At 43.9% G+C, this 24,778-nt stretch overlaps 1 protein-coding gene across 4 annotated transcripts in view; it reads left to right on the plus strand.

Annotated features, from left to right (window-relative positions):
- The window catches only part of GSDME (gasdermin E), an 83,659-nt gene that overhangs the window by 57,578 nt on the left and 1,303 nt on the right, over positions 1–24,778 (plus strand). For 3 of the 4 annotated variants that reach the window (XM_033930826.1, XM_033930825.1, XM_033930824.1), the window contains exons 4-9: positions 5,073–5,244; positions 5,995–6,115; positions 10,510–10,695; positions 12,370–12,497; positions 18,480–18,675; positions 20,644–20,717. In XM_033930826.1, coding sequence (XP_033786717.1) covers positions 5,073–5,244; positions 5,995–6,115; positions 10,510–10,695; positions 12,370–12,497; positions 18,480–18,675; positions 20,644–20,717 — 877 coding nt within the window. The remainder of the gene's footprint in view (positions 1–5,072; positions 5,245–5,994; positions 6,116–10,509; positions 10,696–12,369; positions 12,498–18,479; positions 18,676–20,643; positions 20,718–24,778) is intronic. The other variant, XM_033930827.1, reaches the window with a different exon arrangement.

A 24,778-nucleotide genomic window follows, 5' to 3' on the forward strand; every position in this document is an offset into this window, starting at 1 on the left:
GCTTGAGAAATGGGCTGCGACATGACAAATGAGGTTTAATGTGGATAAGTGTAAGGTGATGCATGTCGGTAACAAAAATCTTATACACAAATAGAGGATGTCCAGTGCAGTACTTGGAGAGACCCCCCCAGGAAAGAGACTTGGGAGTACTGGTCGACAAGTCAATAAAGCCGTTTGCACAGTATGCGGCAGCGGCAAAAAGGATGAACAGAATGCTAGGAATGATTAAGAAGGGGATCACGAAAAGATCAGAGAAGGTTATCATGCCACTGTACTGGGTCATGGTACGCCCCCACCTGGAATACTTCATCCAGCACTTGTCGTTGTACATGAAGAAGGACACAATACTGCTCAAAAGGGTCCAGAGAAGAGCAACTAAAATAGTTAAGGGGCTGGAGGAGTTGCCGTACAGTGAGAGATTAGAGAAACTGGGCCTCTTCTCCCTTGAAAAGAGGAGACTGAGAGGGGACTTGATTGAAACATCCAAGATAATAAAGGGAATAGACTTAGTAGATAAAGACAGGATGTTCGCTTTCTCCAAGGTAGAGAGAACGAGAGGGCATAAGAACATATGCAATGCCTCCACAGGGTCAGACCTGAGGTCCATCGTGCCCAGCAGTCCGCTCACGCAGCGGCCTGACAGGTCCAGGACGTGTGCAGTAATCCTCTATCTATACCCCTCTAACCCCTTTTCCAGCAGGAAATTGTCCAATCCTTTCTTGAACCCCAATACCGTACTCTGCCCTATTACATCCTCTGGAAGTGCATTCCAGGTGTCCACCCCACGTTGGGTAAAGAAGAATTTCCTAGTACTCTCTAAAGTTAAAAGGGATTCTGTTCAAACGTAAGGAAGTTCTTCTTCACCCAGAAAGTGGTAGAAAACTGGAACGCTCTTCCGGAGTCTGTCATAGGGGAAAACATCCTCCAGGGATTCAAGACAAAGTTAGACAAATTCCTGTTGAACCAGAACATACGCAGGTAAGTCTAGTCTCAGTTAGGGCACTGGTCTTTGACCTGAGGGCTGCTGTGGGAGTGGACTGCTGGGCATGATGGACCACTGGTCTGACCCAGCAGCGGCAATTCTTATGTTCTTATTTATGTTCGTACTATTGAATTGAGTGTATACCTTTGTGTAGCTGAGGTGGAGTCAGTATAGAAAAGCTATAGAAGAGGATCCAAGATAGTTTAGGGTGGAGCGTGATTTGAAGTGGTGTTTTTCTGGTGTTCATTCATAAACTTCAGTATTTGTTTATCTTTTAAAACCTACTTTAGAATTAAATGCAAGTTATACTGGAAGTGTGCCAAGTGACTTATTCTAACACTGAGAAGCTTGCATGTTACTTCCCTTGTGGTCTGTAGGAGTAACAAAAGTAAAGCTCTTCACATTTCCTCTTGCACTACTTTCAGATAAGAGCAACAAACCTTTTTTTTTCTTCTGGAGAAGCACTTAGAAGATTTAAAAATCCTATTCAAAGGTTGTATATGGATTTAAATAGAAGATTCTTAATCTAAGAGACTTGAATTTTAGTTTTGGCTTTGGTGCTGAAACCAGCCTGAAATCCAGATTTGGCCTTTCTTTGGTTTTGGCCAAAAATGCCAGTGAGGTTTTGGCTGAAACTCCTCTTCCCCAACTACAAGTGTGACCACAAGTGCTGACCTCCCTGGGCTTATCTTAGAAGCTGTGGTAGTCGAGTGGCCTTGTTAGGGCACGAGCGATCCCCTATTGCTCAAGCCAAAGCCCATTTCAAAGTCAAAATGGCTGCCATACTTCCAGCAGCAAGCCTTGTAATAGCTATTTTGACTGTAGAGCCAGCATGGAAAGGGGTGACTGGAGATTGCTCCTGCCCCAATGTGAAAACTGGACCACCAAGGGTGCTAATGTAGACTCGGCGAAGGCATAAGGGTCCTGGGAGGATAGTGCATATGGGGGGGGGGGAGGGATCCGCTTTCTATCTGAGGGACCCATTTAGGTTTCAGTTTCAGCCAAAACCAATAGTCAACCAATAGTTTCTTGCAATTTCTTAGTAGCTCTGAGTATAAAAGAAAGCAGCAAACTTGTTGAAGTCTGTGCATGTTGTGACATGTCTCAAGGTTACTCATGCACAGTTGCAACTCAGTGAGAGTCTAACATTCCAAGAAATAGGATGTCAGGGGAGTCCTCATGTGAATCAAGTAAGAAACTACTAGATTTGGAGCACCATTCAGTGATAAAATTTCTCACAAAAGAAGGGAAAAGGCCCAAGGAGATCCATTAATTCATGGCTGCGGTTTATGATGAGTCTGCCCCATCATCCTACAAAGTAAGATTTTGGAGCAAGCAGTTTAAGTGAGGTAGAGAGTGCATTGAAGATGACCCTCACACTGGACGGCCTGTAGATGCAACCTCCACAGAAATGTGCAAGAAAGTCGAGGATTTAATTTTGTCAGACAGATGAATTAAGGTTTCCAGAATAGCTGAAGAAATGGGCATCTCAGGAGGTACAGTTTGGAAAATAATTCATGAAAATTTGGTCATATCCAAAGTTAGTGCAAGATGGGTTCCAAGAATGCTGACACCATGTCAGAGGGCCATGAGGCTCCAGTTCTGTCAGGAGAACTTGGAGATGCTCCGTGAAGACCAAGTGATTTTTTTTCATCGTTTGGTGACTAGTGATGAGACATGGGTCTATCACAGAGATCTTGAGTCCAAAATGGAATCAATGCAGTGGAAGCATAAGTCATCCCCCAACCCCAAAAAGTTCAAGACAGAAAAATCTGCAGGCAGAGTCATTGCAAATGTCTTCTGGGAAACAGAAGGATTTTTGCTTCTGGAGTTCATGCCACACAAGACAAGTATAACTGGGGGGAGTTACGCCAATTCAATGATCGCTTTACGGGAGTCAATCAAGGAGAAAAGACGAGGAAAACTCACAGGCATGCTGCTTCTTCATGACAATGCGCTAGCGCACATGTCATGGCAATTGCAGGCTGCCATTCAAGAATGTGGGTTTCAGCTGTTGAATCATCCACCCTGCAGCCTTGACCTGGCTCCCTGTGATTATTTCCTGTTCCGAGTTTTGAAGCAATCTCTCCATGGACAGCGGGTTTCAAGTGATGAAGACGTCAAGTAAGCTGTGACATCCTGGTTTGAGGGTCAAACAGAATTCTTTTCAATGGGGTTAAAGTTATTGTAGGAAAAGTGGATGAAGTATATGGAGCTAACAGGGGACTATATTGAAAAAATAAAACACAATTTTTTTGAAAAGTCTTTTCTTTTCTACTGAGGAAGATAAATTATTGAATGTTCCTCGTATGTATATGAAAATATATACTTTCCATTGGATTTTTCCTATTTTGTGTGTATAGATTCCATAAATTTGTAAAAATTTTGTTTTAAAAGGGGGCAGATCTTGAGACTTCTGAGCAATCTGTTTTTCTCTTTGTCTTTCCAGACCAGTGCAGACTCATAGATAGATATATGCTTTCCTGCCAGCAGATGGAGACTGAGAACCACTGACTCAAAGCCCTTCTCCTATATAGGATCCTAGGCAGTTTGCATCCAGCCAGTATTTCTCTGGTGTTAGGCAAGCTTATCTATGTAGGCCATGTATCTGGTCTGGTATATAGAAGGTTTGTGGGAACACCTGTTTATTGGCAGCGGTACCCTGGGAATTGATTGGGCTCTATGTATAAAAATTGAAAAAGGAAATGTGGCAGAGTCATGGCAAATATCTTCTGGGATGAAGAAGGACTTTTGCTTCTGGAGTTCATACCACACAAGACTATAACTGGGGAGAGTTATATCAAGGCTAAGGACAGATGGATTGTTCCATAGAGCCTAGGGGTGCTAAACCTGGAGGTCAGACCCCCCAGTGAAAGGCATCACAGAAGCCTTTGGGTCATTGCCAAGGCCTTCCTCTATTCCTGGCAGGGGGTCCTTGAGTGTCTAGGCCCAGAAATAAAGAGTGGTAACAGTCTGACAAGGAGGCTTGCAGGCTGTATATGCACCCACAGTTTATATTCAAGTACATATGGCATGTCCCTCTCTTCTCATCCTCTAGCCCTTACCCTCAACTCTCCCCAACCACACCTCCAACTGACTTGTGTCCTTCTTGTCCCCAACTCCCCACCCCCGATCTGACATTTCCCCTTACCCAAGGTCTATCATCTCTCCTGTCCCTCCCTCTCCCCCACCTTCCGTGAATGCAACATCTCTACCCAGAAGTGTAGCATCTCTTCGTTGTCCTCTCTCAGGACCTCCAGTCCATCAAACCTCAGTTCTTCACCAGTGCCAATAGTGGAAGTGACAACATGCTACTTGGGTCGAGCCAGATCCTTCCCTTCGCAGTGCCCCACCCCTCTGACATAGCATCTTATTTATGCTCGGGCAGGACACTGCAGAGGGAAGGATCCAGCTTGGCCTAGTCGGTGTGTTAACCATTGTTGCTGCTGCTGACGCTGGCAAAGAACAGGTTTTTTAAACCAGGGATCTTGAGGAAGGACGAGGAGGAAGTGGTGGATTTGGGACGGGGAGAGATTCTGGAACTGCGGCAGGATGGGAGGGGAAAGAAAAGGAGGGAATTGTGTGCAACCTTTCAAATTGGGGGACAAAAGCCGCTGTCTGTGCCAACTCCACGACATATCTCCCAGATGCTTGCAACACACCAGTTGAGAAGCACTGATCTAGCATGTACGGTAATTGACTGAGGAGATCTAGCGTACCATCAGTAGGTGGGAACAGGCACATATACACAACCTACTGAAAGGATTCTAGAAAAGTTGCTGGGGAAATGCTTCCCGTACCGGGCTCTTTCGGTGGTCTAAGTCCTGCTATCCTCAAAAGTGCACCTATTTATAGGTAAGTAACTACAGGGTCCTTTCACTAAGGCACATTAGCCAATTTAGCGCACGCTAACGTGTTCATAGTCTATAATGGATGCGTTAGCGTTTAGCACGCGTTAAAACGGCTAATGCACCATAGTAAAAGGACCTCTATGTTTTCTCCAAAAAGAAAGTCAGTATTGCAATAAAACCTTATACTGCAGATAGCTTGCCCCGATAAATGGATTTACTTTGGTGTTTTTTGTTTACAGGACAATAGATTTGAAACATCCTTTGGTACAGCAGATGTTAGGAAGGAGAAATGAGACCTTGTGCATCGTAAAAGAAAAAATAATGACGACTCAGAAGTGTGTGTTATTGGAGCATATTCAGACAGAAGGAAAACTTGGGGGACTAACAGGAATGAAAACTCCCATTGTAAAGGTAATGAATGAACAGAGCGCACTATTTATGTAAACTGCCTGTAAGCAGGGATTTTGCATTGGCTAAGTGGCATAAAATGCCATGTTAAATTGCATTTCAATTTGGACCTCCTGCTTTGTCTTCACACAGTTTTGTGCCAAGAAGAATTCTGGTGGTTCTTTTTCTTTAGAGGAATCATTTGAAATAAAACAGAAATGGAGTACTTTGCTCTCTGCTGGACACAGACGGACACTGGGCTCCTTTTACGAAGGTGCGCTAGCGTTTTTAGCGCGCGCTAAAGATTAGCGCACGCTAACCCCGCGCTACACGAAAAATACTAACGCAAGCTCTATGGAGGCGTTATCGTGTAGCGCGCGCTAAAACCGCTAGCGCACCTTCGTAAAAGGAGCCCTAGCTCTAGTATAGGGTTCGTGGTACAAGATATCCCTTTGTTTTTAGTCTTGGTTGCCAGAACATTGAAGCTACTACTTTGAGACTGAAAAATGCAAAATATTGTAAGCTCACTCTTGGAATGCCTCTGGAGCTTCCTCTTTTAATGGCAGGTTATATTTGGCTACTTGTGAATTGAGATGGTTATATTTAGCTGTTTGGTGAGGAAAAACATTCAAAACAATCTTGGCTCTCTAATTTCCAAAGTTAGCTTGTTAAACTCTTTGAAAACTGACCTGTAAGCGCTGCTTCTGTTTCCCTGACAGTGTTAAAATTTTGCATGATGTTACATTTGGAGTTGTAATGAGTCGTCTTCCACAGGTTTCAGTGAATGAAGATGGAAACTTGGTTCAAGGTGCAAACGTGGTCCTTGAAATCCCACCTCCAGCGGTCATTGCCTATGCTGTTATCGAGTTGTATATCAAACATGACGGGCACTTTGGTAGGTGATAGAAATTTGCTACTCTTGTTTCAATTTTTTTGTGCTGCCTTCCTCTTTTCATTTCCCACAGGAACTGCTTTGTTTCCTGCTTCAACCATACACAATGTCCTTGATCTTCTGGTTCCTTATTTGATTGGTGATTTGATAAAGCAGAGTTATTCTCATCCTCTGACTGGCATACACAACATGTCCTGCACTTCAGGGGCAGCATCTAATTTCTGCAGAGTCCTGAAATGCCAGAGGCTTAATTCCATAAAACTGCCATCTGAAGGTTGCTCTTCTTGTCTCCTTTGTTTCTTCTTGTTTTACCTGTAAGCAGGGCTGAATTAAAGGGTAAGCCCAGTAGGCACATGCCTAGGGCCCAAAATTGTCAGAAGGACCCACTGAGGAGGGCAGAGGACTTTTCCAATTTTTTTTTTTTTAACCGCAACACAATGTTGCAGCCCCCCCTCCCGACAATGCGGCCCCCCATCCATCGGCAACGCGGCCCCCCCCATCGATGTGATTGAAGTACCGGCTCTGCTCCGGAACAAGAGGAGGTGGGGCTGGCGGACGTGGTGAGTTGCTGCAAGGTCCCGCGATGACAGTGTCGAAAGAAGTAAGTAACGTCACAGGGGGATGGACCGGCAGACGCAGTCATTGCGAGACCTTGCAGCAACTCACCTCATCTGCTGGCCCCACCTGCTCGCCTCTCTCCGAGTTCGAACTGCTTTGCTCCGAGGTTCTGAGGCGCTAAGGGGGGGCCCCAACAGAATCTCAGCTCCTTTCACTCGCTCTCCTGCCTCCAATCTCAGAGACAGGGGCCCTGGGCTTGGAGGGCTTGCAGCGTGTGAAGGAGGAGAGCAGGGACCCTTTCTCTCTGGCTTGGGGGAGGGAGGGAGGGCCGTGCTATGGAGGTGTTGGACTCCTTGCTGAAGGAGAGGGGATTCCGATTGCCAGGGGAGGGGGTGGGGGCTCTCAGAGCATTGGTATTCAGTGCTGGCTGCTCTTGCTGCAGGAGGAATCCTGATCAGCTGCTCAGTATGTAGGTCTCAGCACAGGTCCTCACACCATCAATGGGTGGGGGGAGGGAAGAGGGAGAGGAGGGGGGCAGGCCAGAGCAAACACCATTTAGCCAAGTCCCGGAGAGAGAGGGCAGTGGATGTACAGAGAGAGAAGAAAGAGTACGGGGGTTATAGCTAGATAGAGACGGGGGGGGGGGGATTGAAATTAGTAGGGAAAGAGAAGAAAGAAAGAGTATGCAGGTTGGGGCTAGATGGAAAAGGGGGGAGGGAGAGGTGAGGGCCGGAGATGAACAGGGGTGAGACTGGAGAACAATTCCAAAATAAAGGGAAAGCAAAGAAAATGCGAGAGCGAAGGGGGGTGACATGATGGAGAACAGAAAGAGGAAGAAGGGTCATCTATTGACAGAGGAAAGGAGGCCAAGACATGTAGCTTATATCCTGCTCCCATTCCCATGCGGAGCTCCCAGAGGAAGAAGCAAGAGTAAGTTCACAAGGGAAGATAGCGGGGCCCCTTGCTGGCATGGGGGGGTGGGGGAAGGAGGTGCAGACTTAGGCAGTGTCAGAAAGAGGGTAGCATAGAGCCTCTGGACTACGTAAACATAGGGGCGAAAAACAGGGGAGCTTTGTACGAGCACCAGAGCTGGAGGAAGCGGCAAAGTAGGATTCAAACCCCGCTTTAACTTAGTGAACATACAGCAGAAAGAGGAAGGAGCGGGGGTGGAGATGAGGGTGCGGGAGGGACGCCTCTCACCCTCGCTACCACACTGTCGAGCAGAGAACTCGCTTCATATCTCAATAAGGTCTGATGTGTGCCATGTCATGGGGTAGGGGAATAGCCTAGCTGTTAGCACAGTGGGCTAGAAACCAGCAAAGCCCAGTTCAAACCCTGCAGCTGCTCCTTGTGCTCTTGAGTCAGCTACTTAACCCTTCGTTAAACTCTGTTACAAAATTACATCACAAACCCACCATAGACATGTGAAATACCTGGTATACCTCCATGTAAACTCGCTTTGAGCTGCCACTGAAAAGGCGTGAGCTAAATCCAAATAAATAAATCCATATAAAAATGGAGAAAAAATGCAATCCAATAATTATAAAGCACAGAACCCCTTGATAGGGAATGCCTTGTACGAGGGTCATTTCATAAATAATGCACACTATTTTTTTATTTTTTTAAAATTTATATGTTGTGTTTGTTTTTTCAAGTATTTCTTTACAATACTTCAATATAGTCTCCCAGCTTTGCAATGACCGAGTCCCAATGTCCGGGAAGCTTCATTATTCCATCCAAGTCACCATTTTTGTTCAGTTGCCAAATGTCTCGGGTACCGGCGGAAGAAAGCTCTTCCAGAGATGCAAAACGATGTCCACGCATAGGTTGTTTCAACTTTGGAAAAAGGTTGCAGTCTGGTGGACTCATGTCTGGACTGTAGGGAGCATGAGGTAATACCTCCCAGCCGTATTTACATAGTTTTTCAATGATGAGTGGAGAGCTCCATCTTCCCCATGACCAAAAAAATTTCAACGAGCTCAATCAAAAATCAAAAAATGATGAATTTTGCTTATGATCATGAAGGCATCATCATCACAGACAAAGTTCCATGTGGAAGAAGTGTCACAGCAGTGAATTATCATGATTTGTTTTGCAAAAAATGCGCAGAAATATGCACAAAACTCGACCTCAGTTGCTCTTGGCTGGGCCAATCATTCCTCACGACAACACTTGCCCGCACATAGGGAATGTCGTCATTGAAAAACGACACAAATATGGCTGGGAGGTGTTACCTCATGCTCCCTACAGTCCAGACATGAGTCCACCAGACTTCGACCTTTTTCCAAAGTTGAAACAACCTATGCGTGGAATCGTTTTGCATCTCTGGAAGAGCTTTCTTCCGCCAGTACCCGAGCCATTCGGCAACTGAACAAAAACGGTGTCTTGGATGGAATAATGAAGCTTCCCGGATGTTGGGACTTGGTCATTGCAAAGTAGGGAGACTATATTGAAGGATTGTAAAGAAATACTTGAAAATAAAAAGTAAAACATGTAAATTAAAAAAATTAGTGTGTATTATTTATGAAATGACCCTCGTATTTTACAAAAATCTCCTAGGAGTAAATCTTGTAGTCATTCATGGAATTTGATAAGGGTTTGCATTTGTTTTCTCAACATCCTATAAAAGAGAGTGTGGAATGGATCGCTGCTGTTGACAGGTGCTTCTTGTGGTCATGTGAGAATGTTGGTCCCTAAAGCGCTACTATTATATTATGGTTTTGAATTTGTAACTGTGCTTCTTGCTTTAAACTTTGGGCCTGTCTTAACCTCCTACCTGTTTAGAAGGGATTTTTTTATGCTGCTTGGACATTCTGTGGAAATTCCTTTATTTAGAATGGCAGAATTTTTAAAATAAAGATTGCAGCACGGTTCTCCATAGTTTAGCGTGATCCTCACAGTCAAAAGATTTTCTGTAGTCGATGAAGCAAAAGTAAAGGGGCTTTGGGTATTCTTTGCTCTTCTCCAATATCCATCTAACATTGACAATAATGTCTCTTGTTCCTCACAGGAATACATCCAGTATTAAACACCACAGTTGGCGCTGACTTCAAACACTAACCATGGTATTTTAATTTATACCTAGATATTCAGGGCCAGGCTGTTCCAGGATACTGGGCAAAATATCCAGATATAAGACAGAGGTTTGGATTCTCTAAAAGGCACCATTAGTGGTGGCTGCACAGAAAAGCAGTGCCGATCGCATGTCAATCGTGGCCACGTTAAAAGTAGGCGATGGAAATGTAGGCCAGGATTTTACAGGCCTACATTTCTGGCACTTACTTTCGACAAGAATCGTGTCCATAGAGATGCCTACCAGTGCCTATGTCTACTTCAGGCTTAAACCATGCCTACTTTAGACGTAGGCATTGGTAGGCCCTTCTGTGGATGGAAGTTGGATGCCCTCGTTTATAGGTGCTTGCAAGTGCGTACATTTTTTAAAAATTAGATTTTAATTGGTTTTAAATGACACGTTCAATTACCGCACCATTTATCACTGCCAGTTAAAACAATGAAATTAGGCGGTGATAGGGCGCCTACCGCCACCTAACTTATGGTGCACCGCAAAGAGTTTGGGCCTAAATGTCCAGCTCATTAGCTGAGTACTACCAATATTGCTGGCTACTGGTTAGTTATCCGGGTACCGGCACTGATTATCAGTCGCACTTGGAAAAATTCTGGAACCTGGACTGCTTTAATCCTATCCAGATAAACTGCCAGGGCTGACTGGCACTTACGCAAGTAGAAGCCACTGGTCCCCGGATGAATTCAACTGAATTAACTAACATAAATAGTGCTGTGTGTAGGAAATTTCATGTTTTGGGATTTTTATTTGACAGAATTCTGCCTGCTGTCTGAAAAAGAAGGCGGTTTTGAGAGGATCTCTACTAGTGGCCCCCATCAAGGGCTAGGAGCCAGCAATGTTTGCTCCGTATACCACTGGGATATAGTGGATAGTAATGACAGAAATGTGAAGAACAGAGCTGCTGTTCCTGGTGATGCTTCATTAAGCGTGTTAAAGCAAGGTAATTACACAGGTCTAGAAATAACCAAAGGCAAGTGGAATTTTCATAAGGTTTCTGATAGTCTGGAACAATAAGTGGAAGGCTTGAGTTCTGAGCTGGTCATAGCTAACAGATGAAATTTAACATGGACAAATGCAAAGTGATGCACGTGGGGAAGAATAATCCAAATCATAAGTTACTAGATGCTTTGGTCTACCTTAGGAGTCATCACCCAAGAAAAAGATCTAGGTATCACTGTGGACAGTACACTGAAATCTTACGGCCAGTGTGCAGCGGTGGCCAAAAAAGCAAACGGGATGCTAGGAATTATTAGGAAAGGGATGGAAAATAAAACAAAGAATATTATGCCCCTGTATCGTTTCACAATGCAAGCTCACCTAGAGTATTGTTTGCAGTTCTCAAAACATATATAGTAGAATAAGCCAATCGGGATGCACGTTTTTAGAAAAAAAGCTCCCGAGGCATGGTTTACCTTGGAAGTCGCTTTAGGCGAACCTAGGTGGCCGCACGCGTCTCCCTAGTCCAAAGGGAGAAGCTTACAATGTAGACCAGCAAAATGCTGGCCTACATTGTAATTAGATGCGGCTGCTAAGCTTATCGCGGCAAGGGATCTCCCTGCTGCAATAAGTTTAGTGACCGCGACTTCATGCCTCATAAATACTGCACAGGCATTCTACCCAAATTCCCTTGTATATGCCTACAAGTAGGCACATAACAGTATACGTCACATTGGCACTGCACATAATCCTTGAGATAATTTTATAAAAGGCCTTATGCATGAAAATTCCTTTATAAAATTACTCTATACTTTAAAAAGTATGCCCTATTAAGGGGCGGGGGAGGGGGGTAATATAGTCTTGTGCACCTCTCTGACATGTTTCGCCGAAGCTGCAAAACTGTTACGAGGTTCCCCCCAGATTCACTGCCGTCACCCGACTTGCTTCAATTTCAGCTGAAATTGAAGTGAGTCGGGTGATAGTGGTGACTCTGGGGTGATCCTCGTAACAGCTTTGGCAAAACATGTTGGATCCAGCCCTCCCAAGTCATTAAATAAGATAAGTGAAACTATAAAGATTGGTTTTACTCTTTAAAATTATGGGGGAGGGGGGGAAATTAAGCAAACAGTAATTCTTTGGATAAGTTCTAATATTTATAAATTGATCAGGATAATATAAATTAAAAGGCCAGTGAGGATATGTACACATAAAGCTTCCCGCATGAATAGTGTTTTCTAAGGGCGGTGGAGTGGTGTTTCTGAGGCCAAATAGAAACCCTATCTGTAAAACAGGAAACGAGAATATCGGAGAAACTAGCCATTGGATTTGCAGCGGCAGAACTGGTGATAAATATTAATATTGTATATCTGAAATCTTATTGCCAGACAAAAATCTGAAATCAGAGGGACCATCTTCAATATTGAACAACCTCTCTGAATCTGTGGTATAAATGCTCTGCCTGATTACATCTGGAGACCCTGGGAGAAGTCTAAAACCTTTTTTCCTTGGCTCGTTTGTGCAACTTTCACTGCAAGTTAGACCAGCTGAAACATTGCTGCTTAGCAGGAAGATGAGTTTCGGTAGAAGAATGCTGTAGATAGTGGGCATCGTTTCCAGTGGTTTTGTTGCTGTTGTATTGAAATTTGAAGCACTAATAGTGTGTGTATTTCTCATAAAGATATCTTGCCGCAGAGAAAGATTTTCCAGTCCTTTTTGGAGCTGCCTGAAGAGAAACGATCTGTTTTGCTTAGACTGCTCTGCAAAATCCTACGTCAAGGGGAAATAGTGACATTGCTGGAAAATTCAGTAAGGTTCCTCTAACTTTCACTCTCTTACTGGGAAGTATGTACTGTATTTCTCTGTTTTGCTTGCTGATAGGGATAGTCCGAAATCTGGACACATATTCTGGACACAGGGTAACAGATTTAATAAGGGACTGAATTAGTACAAGTTTGAAGATTGAAAAATAGTACCAGTCAACAAGGCTTCAACCCTAATGATTCTTGCCATCTTGAACGGTACAATATTTTTTTTTTTAAGCCTGTATTTTTTACGGGCATTATCAACACAGCAACTCATAGTGGCAGTGAAAGATGCCCCTGCACATGCATAAAAACATAAGAATTGCCGCTGCTGGGTCAGACCAGTGGTCCATCGCGCCCAGCAGTCCACTCATGCGGTGGCTCCCAGGTCAAAGACCTGCACCCTAACCGAGACTAGCCCTACCTGCGTTCGTTCCGGTTCAGCAGGAACTTGTCCAACCTTGTCTTTAATCCCTGGAGCGTGTTTTCCCTTATAACAGACTCCAGAAGAGCGTTCCAGTTTTCTACCACTCTCTGGGTGAAGAAGAACTTCCTTATGTTTGTATAGAATCTATCCCCTTTTAACTTTAGAGAGTGCCCTCTCGTTCTCTGTACCTTGGAGAGGGTGAACAACCTGTCTTTATCTACCAAGTCTATTCCCTTCATTCCTACTAAGTCTATTCCCTGTGCTACTCCCCCCCAGCTTCTCACTCACTCTCTCCTCAGTCTCATTTAATTGTTCCTACATTTTCAGTTACAAATCTTGTATTCTGCTATTACCAGTTATGGTTCTAAGCAGATAACAGAAAAATAGATATTAGATCAATTTGTCTAGGAATATCCACAATAATCTTTACATATTAATAGTTATCATATTTCTGAAACAAGTTTTAACAGCCTTTTTATATAGAGCAAAGCTAGAAAGAGATCTAATTTTGCATGGGAGTATTGACCAAAAGCTAGCAACCGGGAAAATGATACTTGAACAAGATGAATTCCACAATGAATGTTTATGAGATTTATTTGAATGCGATGGAAGTGGTGAATGCAACTAGATCTCATATATATTCATTGTGGAAAACCTGAAAATCAGGCTGGGTTGTGGATCTCAAGGACAGGATTTGGAGATCCCTACTGTAGACTAACACAATTGTACAAATTACAATTTCAGTGCAATTTTTCGATCTCTGTGCGTCTAAAGAAGTACTTGCCTTTCTAGTCCAAGTCCTCCGAGATCTACACTTAACTCCCCTGCCTAAGGCCAATAGATTACAAAGAAATATTAATGTAGTGTATGTTGGTACTAGATTCTCAATATGGGTCACATTAGAATAAAAACTTACATTGATAAATCTTGCACTGTAACTATTTCAAATTTATCCTGTAAACTGTATACTGTATTGTGTACAGCAGAACCTCAGTATTCCCAGGGGTTAAGGGCAGAGCCGGCCCGTGAATATTGAAAAATCGCAGATAATTTGTAGGACCGGCTTTGACCCATCCCCGCCTCCCTTCTGTGTCCAGACCTTCCCCAGCCCTTACCTGGTGGTCTTGTGGCAATGCGTGGCAGGATCAATCATCCTACGCTCCTGCCCCTTGCAGAGCCATCATCAAAATGGCTGCCGTGAGTTCCCATTGTAGTTTCGAGACTACAACGGAAACTCAAGGCAGCCATTTTGATGATGGCTGTGCATGGGGCAGGAGCGTAGGACGATCGATCCGGCCCTGCGTCGCCGCTAGACCACCAGGTAAGGTCTGGGAAAGGTCTAATACAGAGTTTTGTTTAAAAGAAAAAAAATCGCGAATAACCGAATCCGCACGTACTGAAACCACGGATTCGGAGGGGGAACTGTATATTGGTATTAGATCCCTAGTGTGTGTCAAGTTAGGATAAAACTTGTGTTCAAAAACCTTGCTCTGTAACTGTGGCAAATTGTAACCTGTAAACGCTATACTATGGGGGTAATAATCCAAAAAAAAAACCATCTAAAAAGTGTCCTAAATGGCTACTTGGACGATCAAAAAGCCTGATCGTCCAAGTACCCATAACCAAAGCTGTTTTTTAGACGTATCTAAAACCAGCTTAGGCTTTTCCCCTGCCTCTAAACGCACAGAGAGAAAAGAGGCATGTTTAGAGAAGGGGAAAGGGCGGGCAGTGGGCGGGAGGTGGACCGACCTACACCTAGGCGTACAACAGGTATAACCAATACAGTTTAGTTGGCACTTAGACTTTTTTCACTTAGATGAAATAAAACCAGGTCTAAGTGCCGAAAAACGGGCCGCTGAGCTGATGGCCGTTGGCGCCATCAGTTCAGCGGCCCGGCAACCTAACCATCGCAGCAGGAGAGATGCCTCAACTCCCCTACCGCGATGCCATCACTCTTCTACCCGAACTGCCGCGACCCGCGGCAGTTTGGGTAGAGGAGTGATGGCATCGCGGTAGGGGAGATGAGGCATCTCTCCTGCCGCGATGCATCACTCCCCCCCACACACAACATCGGGGCAAGAGGGAGCTCAAGCCCTCTTGCCCCAGCCAACTGTGGCACCCCCGACATATCGGGGCAAGAGGGAGCCCAAGCCCTCCTGGCCCAGCCGATCCTCTACCCCCACCCCCCACTACATTACGGGCAGGAGGGATCCCAGGCTCTCCTGCTCTCGAAGAACCCCCCTCCCCCCAACGTCCACCCCCCAGAACCCCCGATCGGCCCCCCTCCCAGCCGACCCGCAACCCCCCAGCTGACCCCCCGACCCCCCAACCCTCACCCCCCTTCCCCGTACCTTTAGGTAAGTTGGCCGGACAGACGAGTGCCAAACCCGTCCGTCCGGCAGGCAGCCCTCCGACGAATGGGGCCGGATTGGCCCAGCCTAACCAAAGCCCCGCCTACTGGTGGGGCCTAAGGCACCTGGGCCAATCAGAATAGGCCCGGTAGCCTTAGGTCCCGCTTGTGGGACCATTCGTCGGAGGACTGCCTGCCGGATGGACGGGTTTGGTACCCGTCTGTCCGGCCAACTTATCTAAAGGTATGGGGAAGGGGGGTGAGGATTGGGGGGGTCGTGGGGTCAGCTGGGGGGTTGCGGGTCGGCTGGGAGGGGGGCCGATCGTGGGTTCTGGGGGGGGGCGGACATTGGGGGGAGGGGGGTTCGTTGAGGGCAGGAGGGCCTGGGATCCCTCCTGCCCATAATGTAGTGGGGGTGGGGGTAAAGGATCGGCTGGGCCAGGAGGGCTTGGGCTCCCTCCTGGTCCGAACGAGTCGGGGGGTGGGGCAGTATCGGCGGGGCAAGAGGGCTTGGGATCCCTCTTGCCCCAATGTCGGAGGTGCCGCGGTTGGCTGGGGCAAGAGGGCTTGGGCTCCCTCTTGCCCCGATGGAGTCGGGGAGTCGGGGGCAAGAGGGCTTGGGCTCCCTCTTGCCCCGATATGTCGGGGGTGCCGCGGTTGGCTGGGGCAAGAGTGCTTGGGCTCCCTCTTGCCCCGATGGAGTCAGGGGGGGGGGGGTCACGGTTTGACATGGCAGGAGGGCTTGGACACCCTCCTGCCTGGATCGTTGGGGGGGGGGATTCTGTAACTGGTGTTGTTTTTGCAGACACCGGTTATAGAATCCAACTTTTAGGCAAAGGACTGGCTTCTCCTTCGCGTAAAAGCCCTTCTGTTGGACGTTTTTGGCTTAGGCGTTTTTTTGTTTCATTATGGCTAAAAAGTGTAGACGTGCTGTGGGGGTACTTTTAGATGTAGTGCAGATTGGGCATTTAGGCAGAGGAAGGCCATAATCAAAACATGGATGTTTGTTTTGGTTATGGACACTTTCCCTGCTTCTGGGTTGAACGTTTAGGGACTTAGGCCAAAAGGAGACTTAGACACTTTTTTTGATTATGCCCTCCACGTATATTGGTATTAGATCCTTAGTATATGTTGAATTAGGATAAAACTTGTTAAAAAAAAATCCCAACTTGTACTGTAACAGGCAAATTGTAACCTGTTAACTGTATATTATGAATGTCAACCTGTATCCCGTTCTGAGCTCTTTGGGGAGAACAGGATAGAAAACAAATTAAATAAATAAATATACCTTAAGAAAGCATGGGACAGGCACATGGGATCTCTTAGGGAAGAGGAGATAGTGGATGCTGTGGGTGGGCAGACTGGATGGGCCATTTGGCCTCTATCTGCCATTATGCTTCTATGACAACACCATTCAAACAATACTAGGAATAGTTCTGTTCTTGGCATTCAACTTCAACTAGTTGTAATTATATCATTGCCAGTTATTACAACATATTTCTAAACTTCTTACAAATAAAGTGTGAATATATTATATTGTGCTCAGTGCCTCCACCTCAGTCACATCTGAAGCAGACTAAAGACCTGATGAATTAGGGAACCATCATTGCACAATTTAGTTCCCTTTCCTGCCTATTAAATCGCTAAAATTATCACTTAACTGTTCAAACACATGAACGCTCTTATACTCGTGTCTTATACTTGGCAGAACATAAGAACATAAGAAATGCCTACACCGGATCAGACCTTGGGTCCATCTAGTCCGGCGATCCGCACACGCGGAGGCCCAGCCAGTCCTACCCTGGCGAATACCTTAGTTACTCGTATCCCTCAATGTGTCTTTCAAGAAGATGTGCATCCAACTTGCCCTTAAATCCTTGAATGGTGGTTTCCTCCACAACCTCTTCCGGGAGAGCGTTCCAGGCGTTCACCACTCGCTGTGTGAAGCAGAACTTTCTGACATTTGTCCTGGCCCTGTCCCCCCACAGCTTCAGTCCATGACCTCTTGTCCGAGTCACCTTTGACATTGTGAATAAAGTTGTTCCCTGCTCTATTTCGTCGAATCCTTTCAGTATTTTAAAAGTCTCTATCAGATCTCCTCGCAGTCTCCTCTTCTCGAGTGTGAATAATCCTAGTTTTCTGAGGCGATCCTTGTAGCTCAAATTCTCCATACCTTTTACAAGCTTCGTCACTCGCCTCTGCACCCTCTCCAGTAGTATTATATCCTTCTTTAGGTAGGGAGACTGTACAATCATTTGCTCCACATGGTATAAATGAAGCTGTGGAGTGATTAACAGCAGCGAATTACAGATAAGGGGGAGTAGAGCCCGCCATTGGGCTCAGGCAACTATTCTATGGAGAGGAGGCGGAGTCATTTGACGGTCTCTTGATTATAAAAAGAATGTTGGTCTCTCGCAAGCCGTGGAGAGATGAACAAGCAGTGAATTTGAATAGCGGGTTGTGCCCCCGAGTATGCCAGAAACGGGAGACTCTGTAGGGCATTCGGTTGAGGCACCCCTAAAAGAAAAGGTTCTGGACTCTAGCAGACACTTTAAAGCTAAGTTTCCCTTCATAATTCTTTGAACTAGTGATAAGGACCTATTGGTCTTAATGATTTTGTATTTTTCATTTTCTCTAACTTATTCTTTGCACATGACACTTTAATGAAAATAATATGTAAATTGCACTTTTTAAGAAAAAGCATTTCGATAAATTGAAAAATTCACTACTGGGTGGTGGTAGATGATGTTCGTGGGTGAAATCCTGTCGTGCGCTTTGAGCGCATACACACTGTGGATATCCCTAGGTGAACTCCTTAATCCTGTAGAGGAAGTTCCCGCGAGCTGATTAACCACCCGTTCTGAATTATATCTAAATTTAGCGATTAGTTTAACACATTAGCCTTTAGAGGGCTAGTCTGTGCATAGAAAGAGTTTTAGAGAACAAGGATTGGCTCATACTTGGCGTTGACACCTCATTTTTTGGCTTTGGATATTGGTCTATTTTAAATGGATAAATTTTATTCATTTATTTAATGATACGAATGATGAATTTACCCTTTTTAATTGTGGCTAATATTTAGAAAAAAAAAGGATTTGTGCATTTGTCTTCAACCTTAGAAGTAACTATAGTTTTACAGCTCTCTCCCCAAATGTTAGTTTTATCTGTGTATTTATACATCTGTATTTTGTGTTTATTCCTTTGGACAGCTAGGTGATATCTGTACAGGAGAGATACCTAATATGACAGCACTGAGTGAGTTAAAGTGGGAGCAACAGCAAAATTTCCAGAACCTGTGCAAACTCTTGGGATACAATATAGAAAATGATCTGGTTTTGCAGCTGGAGGAGCCTCAGCAAAAGAAACTTCTATTGGCCACACACTGTCTTGTTAGTGCTTTAGAAGGTAAAGGAGTGCCACATTTTTCTAATATGGACTGGTGCTGTCGTTTTTGTGACATAGGTTAAAATAGTATATCGCAAACTGTGTGCCTTCTGAGATTTCAGGTGTGCCGTGACACTGGTGAGGAGAGTCGTCCACATCGACTGACTGCCTACAGGACGTGCCTCTCGTGGTGAACGGCATGTCCTGTAGAAGTCAACCAGTGCAGATGACTCTCCTCCTGGCTGGCATCTCTCCTCCTCTCACCACCTCACGGATCCCTCCACCAAAGCAGGTCGTGCCCAGATGGGCCTCCACACACTTCTGGGTGCCTTCCGGCCGGGGCACTGGATTTAGTATGCTGCCGGCCGGAAAGTTTGCAAGACACTGGATTAAAACAAATTAAAACAAGAAGGTTCTTGCAAACCATTGGCACGTGAGGGAAGGGAGAAGTAGTTTTGCATGCTTTTACTCATACCTTTGCCACTTTTCCCCCAAATCCCCTGCTGTCTGCAGCAGGTTTGAGAAACAAGGACTCAGTATGGAAAGCACAATGTACCATTTCATGGGCTCATTTCATACAGCACAGCTAAGTGAAGTGTTTTCCTGGAAATGATTCCCCGAATGCTTAACACTCATCTGTCTCCCCGCAGGATATGGTAATATATAATGAGCCAATTGAATTGAGCTTATCATAGGTAAGATTATCCTAGGAGGACAAGAGCAGAGCTGCGAGTTGGGGGGATGAATAGAGGGAGAGTGCTAACAAAGCCTGTAGCATTCAGAATGCTTTCAACACGGATGCTGGTTTGTGACTATGGAGAGCTGAAACTTCGAAAGCGGACAGGTGTATTGACAGAGGCAAATGGAGGGATGCTGCTGGGCTATTCTCCTTAAATGGTTGAGAAGTGAAGTAGGCAGCTGTCCAGGCCTACCTCGGTAATGAGACCTCGAACGCTATATACTGGTTTCAATAAGTATATATTTATTTATCCAATCAATAACAGCTTACAGGAATAAATCATTTAGTATATACCGCAACAGAAGGTGACCTCTAGGCCTAGAGGTCCTCTGATGTCTGTTCTGACCTCTCCCTTCTAAAGGCCTGGTTTTTATACATTTCTTAGTGGCCAACACCACGTTGGTTTACATCACATGATACATCCTTATTGGCTATTTACTTATGCATTACTGCCTAACTACATTCATTTATTGGCTATTCTCATCTACGTCATGTTATATGTCCACTCTGTTTTCCGTAAAACCTACCTTTTCCCCGAAATGCCTGTTTCCCCACCATATTAGTATTTCCGAGCACAAGCCCCCCTCCCAACTTTAAACATCTCTGATACTTTCTATTAGATGATTTTTCTTATGAATTCTTTCTTCTGAGAATTCTGTCTTCTGACCATGGCCTGTTTATCTCTTTATGGTATCTGGCTGGGTGGGCCTTGGTGTAAAACCACAGCTAGCCCACAGCCTCAGGACCTGTTGCTTTTTCTCTATTTTTACTTCTACAGTAGCTAATTGAACTCATAAAACAGCGTATTTCTCCATCTTTGCATGCTCTTCAGTTAATGGTGAAATATCTTTCCATAGTTAATCTACTGTTTCTATCATCTGCAGAGATAGATAAGGTAGATTTCAGTTGCAGGGGATGAGGGTAGTTTTTCTGTAAAGAGAAAAGTGATCTTTGTCTTTCTCCCATCCCCCTTCACCTGGCTATTGTCAGGACTTACAGGGATGTATCCAGAGCTTCCATGCTTTATTCTCTCTCAGAAGTAGGACTTCTCTAAATTTAAAAAGAAATGACATGCATTTCAGCCTTCTGTTTCAGATGACTGCTGCTCTAAGTATTAAAAATGGCTAAAATCTGCATGTGTCGACTATAAATTAGCTTAGCAGTATCCCAGCTTCTTCTAATTAGCCCTCTCTTTCAGACATGAATAATCAAATACTGTACACTGATTATAGTTTCTTTCTTTTAAATAGAGTTGGATGATTCAGCCTTAGCTGTACTTGAGACATGCTGTGATCTTCATCTTATACCAGCCTTGAGTTGTTTGGTGAGTAATTTGAAGGTGCGAATGGCATTTGCCTCCGTATTTGCTACGGAGACAGACACCATCTCTCCAGGCAGAATTATGAGGTTAGCAGACAGTGTGACATGGAGCAACAATTATTGTAGGCCAAATACAGATCTGATACTTTGGATTATAGAGTGCGCCCAAGGAGCAGGTGAAGCTCCTTGAGTGAACTCTAATTACATCCACTGCTTATTCTTATTCTCCCTGTTGTTTTTTTTAGATCAGACCTTTTTAATGATGTCACCCTATGCATATGACAAGGCCTACTCCCATCCTATTCCGGTTCTGTGTTCTGTAGTTGACTGTTGTCATCCTCCTTCTTAATGTGTACTTGGGTCATGTCTCCACGTTTTGCAACCATGTCTTCTTTCCCACGAAGTTCCTTCTGATAATTCTAAATTTACTTTGGGGTTGCTGAACTGTTCCTTCTTGCACTCCAGATCTGCTCCTTTAAAAGATCTATTGATTAATTTCTCAGCTCAGATATTGTGCCTCACAGAGACTCGGTTGGAGAGAGGAGAGGAACTCTATCTCTTTCAAGCTCTGCTGCCGAGTTTTCAGGTCTTTCACCCATCCTACTAAACAGGCGACTCATTTAACTTTGCTTCCGCTGTTTTGGACTAATCTTTTTTTTTTTTTTTTTTTTAATTAGCCTCTTTAATATTACTCCTTTTGAGTCTCTTCAGTCTTCTAAGAAAGTTGTTAGGAATTTGCATGTGTTAAACCTTCAGGTTTTACTACTGAGGTGTCTAACTTTCTCAATGATTTTCCCTAACAATCGCCTGAGTCTCAAACTTCAATTTTGTCTCACATACTTTCATTGGTAATAGACCTTTTAGCCCCACTCCACAAATTTATTTCACCATCTAGGTTAAATAAACATTGGTATAACTTAGGATTACCTCTTTGTAAGCATCAACTTCATTATGCTGAAAGACTGTGCCTGTTTTATGAATCTGTAAAGAATGCAGCAAGTTAGAGAAAAGAGATTTAGCAGGCAAAGAGAGATTTTATTTCTAAAAAGATTGACAATGTGGATTAATCAGCCAAAAATACTTTGAAATTTTGAAAACATTTGCTCCTAAATTGGATACTAACAATAATCATCTCCTTCAGCAAGTGAATTTCCATATATACTAGTGTATAAGTCGAGGGCAGTTTTGGGACTAAAAATGGCCCAAAATGCTGTGACCCATTTATAAGTTGAGGCTGGGTCCCATATTACTCCCCCTCTCTTTTACCTCTGGGTCCAACGTTGCTCCCTCCTCTTCAATATCTCTCCTGCCTTTCCCAAACTCACCCCTCTTTCTCTTAACCCACTGCTTCAGAACAGACCTAAAGCCAGAAGGATACAGCTAAATCATCAGATTTCAGTATATGAGAATTATGTATTTATCCCTCACTGATAAGTTTCTCACTCTAAACTTTAGCAAGTTCACCTTTCCTATCCAAGGAGAATGATTTTTTTCAGGAATCAGTATTTTTCAGAATCCATATACAACTCTTGTTTTTCTTTTACCAAAAAAAAAAAAAAGGAACCAGAATTTCACTCACCAACTCTTTCCACATGTCTCAGCTAAACCTTCTCTTTGACTGATAGTTCAAGTAGCTGGTATCTGATAATTGTCATATACACTTTTCTAGGCATACCCTCCTCTCAACCAGCCAGACCATTTACAGATTTTAATCAATCACTACTATTTATGTTTATCACTCCTGAGGCTGATTTGCACATCTCCTTCAAACCTCTTGTCTTTAATTTGAACACTGTGCAAGCCCATCCTGAATTAAGAATACTTCTCATACCAGGGACAAATATAGCACTAGCTGTATTCTCTCAAGCAACTTCAGCACAGCCAGTCTGTCACCATACTGCCATAAAGCTAGTAATAGCAAGAGTGCCAAGGCATTGATGAGAATAATAATAATAATAATAACTTTATTCTTCTATACCGCCATAGTCAGATGACTTTTAGGCGGTTCACACTGAAGAGAGCTGGACAATCAGCGAATTACAAAATGCAAATAGTGAAGTACAACATATTACACAAGAAAGAAGAAATAGACAGAAGGAAAATATAAATTTGGTGTGGCTTCTGTTTAGGAAAATGATCCTTAGATAAGACAACTGGTTTATTGATAAGATTTTGAAGTAAAAATTTCTCAACTTATACATAAGTATATATGGTAGCCACATTTTTTGAGAATAAAACTTCAGTATGGGAAGAATTCATCATTTCTTATAACAGTATTTCTTATAAAGACTCCAGACTTTTTTTTTACTTATATTGTCATTCTATCTCAGTCCTGTTATTTTAGCAATTAGGTGCTCGGTACATTTGGGGCTCATTTTCAAAAGCGAAAACCATCCAAAAAGTGGAATAAAGGGGCAGATGGACGTTTATCTCGCCAAACCTTCCAATCTACTATTTTTAAATTTATTTTGTAGATGGATTTCTATGGTGGTTGTCTTGAAAGCATCTAAATCTGAAGGGGGGTGCATGTTGGAGGCATGGATTGGGTGGGACTAGTATGGGCTTATGATTTGGATGTTTAGCTTCTACTTCATTGCAAATGGAGGTGTGCAGCTGCACAATGCTGACTTCATTGTGAGATCATCAAGGCGCACCTACAAGGTAGAATGCCACAATTAAAATATGTTCTAGGATTTGAACCCATGACCTCTGGAAGATGAGCACAGGGCTTTTACCTGGTGAGCCACAGCTGCTTCTTTTCAGTCATAGGGGTTTCTACCACGAGAGCTTATTGATCCTAGCCATGTGAAGGTGAAAATACCTGACAAGATCATAGCTTAGCAGATCCCTAAGCTACCATAGCAGATGTGAGGAAGAAAAACATTAGTGGAAGCTGTTGTGGCTCAATGGGTCTGTATCTGGTTTTAAGCTTTTGCAAATGAAGTTATGTATGCCATCTACATATTTTTACATGTGCTTTCTTTGCTTTGCAGGGGTCTCAAAGTCCCTCTTGAGGGCCGCAATCCAGTCGGGTTTTCAGGATTTCCCCAATGAATATGCATGAGATCTATGTGCATGCACTGCTTTCAATACATATTCATTGGGGAAATCCTGAAAACCCAACTGGATTGCGGCCCTCAAGGAGGGACTTTGAGATCCCTGCGTTTAAAGAATGAGCTGATTGGAGCACTGTTTAGTCAGAAAAAAGGGTAGCTTATTGCAAGAAACATAAAGCTGTGTTTTTCATGTGCTGTGCTTCAGTTAATGGATCTTTTCCTCTAATTAGCAAATAGTATTGCTGTTTGTCCACAAAAATAGAAGGTTTTGCATGCAATATATCTGTTTTGATGTGCCCTGTTTATGTAGTGCCTTATTAAATGTATTTTGAGCTTAATAAAGCAAAAATAAAAACCCAGAGAGCTATTTAGCAGCTTGCATTAAGGACGTCCAAACTATGCCTAATTTCCATCCATTGGAAGAGATAATGGTTACTGTGGATGGGCAGACTGGATGGGCCATTTGGCCTTTATCTGCCATCATGTTTCTATGTTTTTATATGACATAACTGTATTAATAAACTGTACTGATCTACCTGTATTAGCAATTCTATTGAATACCCATGCCAAACTAAACTGTCCGTTGTAACTTCCTGGGTAACTGACCCAACTTGTAATGTAATCCAACCTTGAGCTGAATAGGAAACCTGATTAACATAACATAAACAATCATCTCAACTTTCCAACTATTGGTGTCTCCTTCATCAGCTCAATCAACAATCCCATAGATGCTTTGATTTCAGTGTAGGACCCTGCAAGTTATTGAAATACTGCTACAAAGAGGCATATATTTTAGTCATGGGATCTGCTCTGGTCACATTACAGCAGTCTCAAGCTCCAGTTCAATAAACTGTCATAGTTTGCATGTGTGACCAAAGAGGGTTAAGGTAGGTTTGCCAGATTTTCCAATCGGAAAATCCGGACCCCTAGACCAGCCCCCAGGCCCGCTCAGTTCTGCCCATCCCTGCCCTATAATGTCTTAATCCCACCCTCAGTCCCGCCCTAGTTC

Source organism: Geotrypetes seraphini, chromosome 2 (genome assembly GCF_902459505.1).
Source record: "Geotrypetes seraphini chromosome 2, aGeoSer1.1, whole genome shotgun sequence".
Taxonomy (NCBI): Eukaryota; Metazoa; Chordata; class Amphibia; order Gymnophiona; family Dermophiidae; genus Geotrypetes; species Geotrypetes seraphini.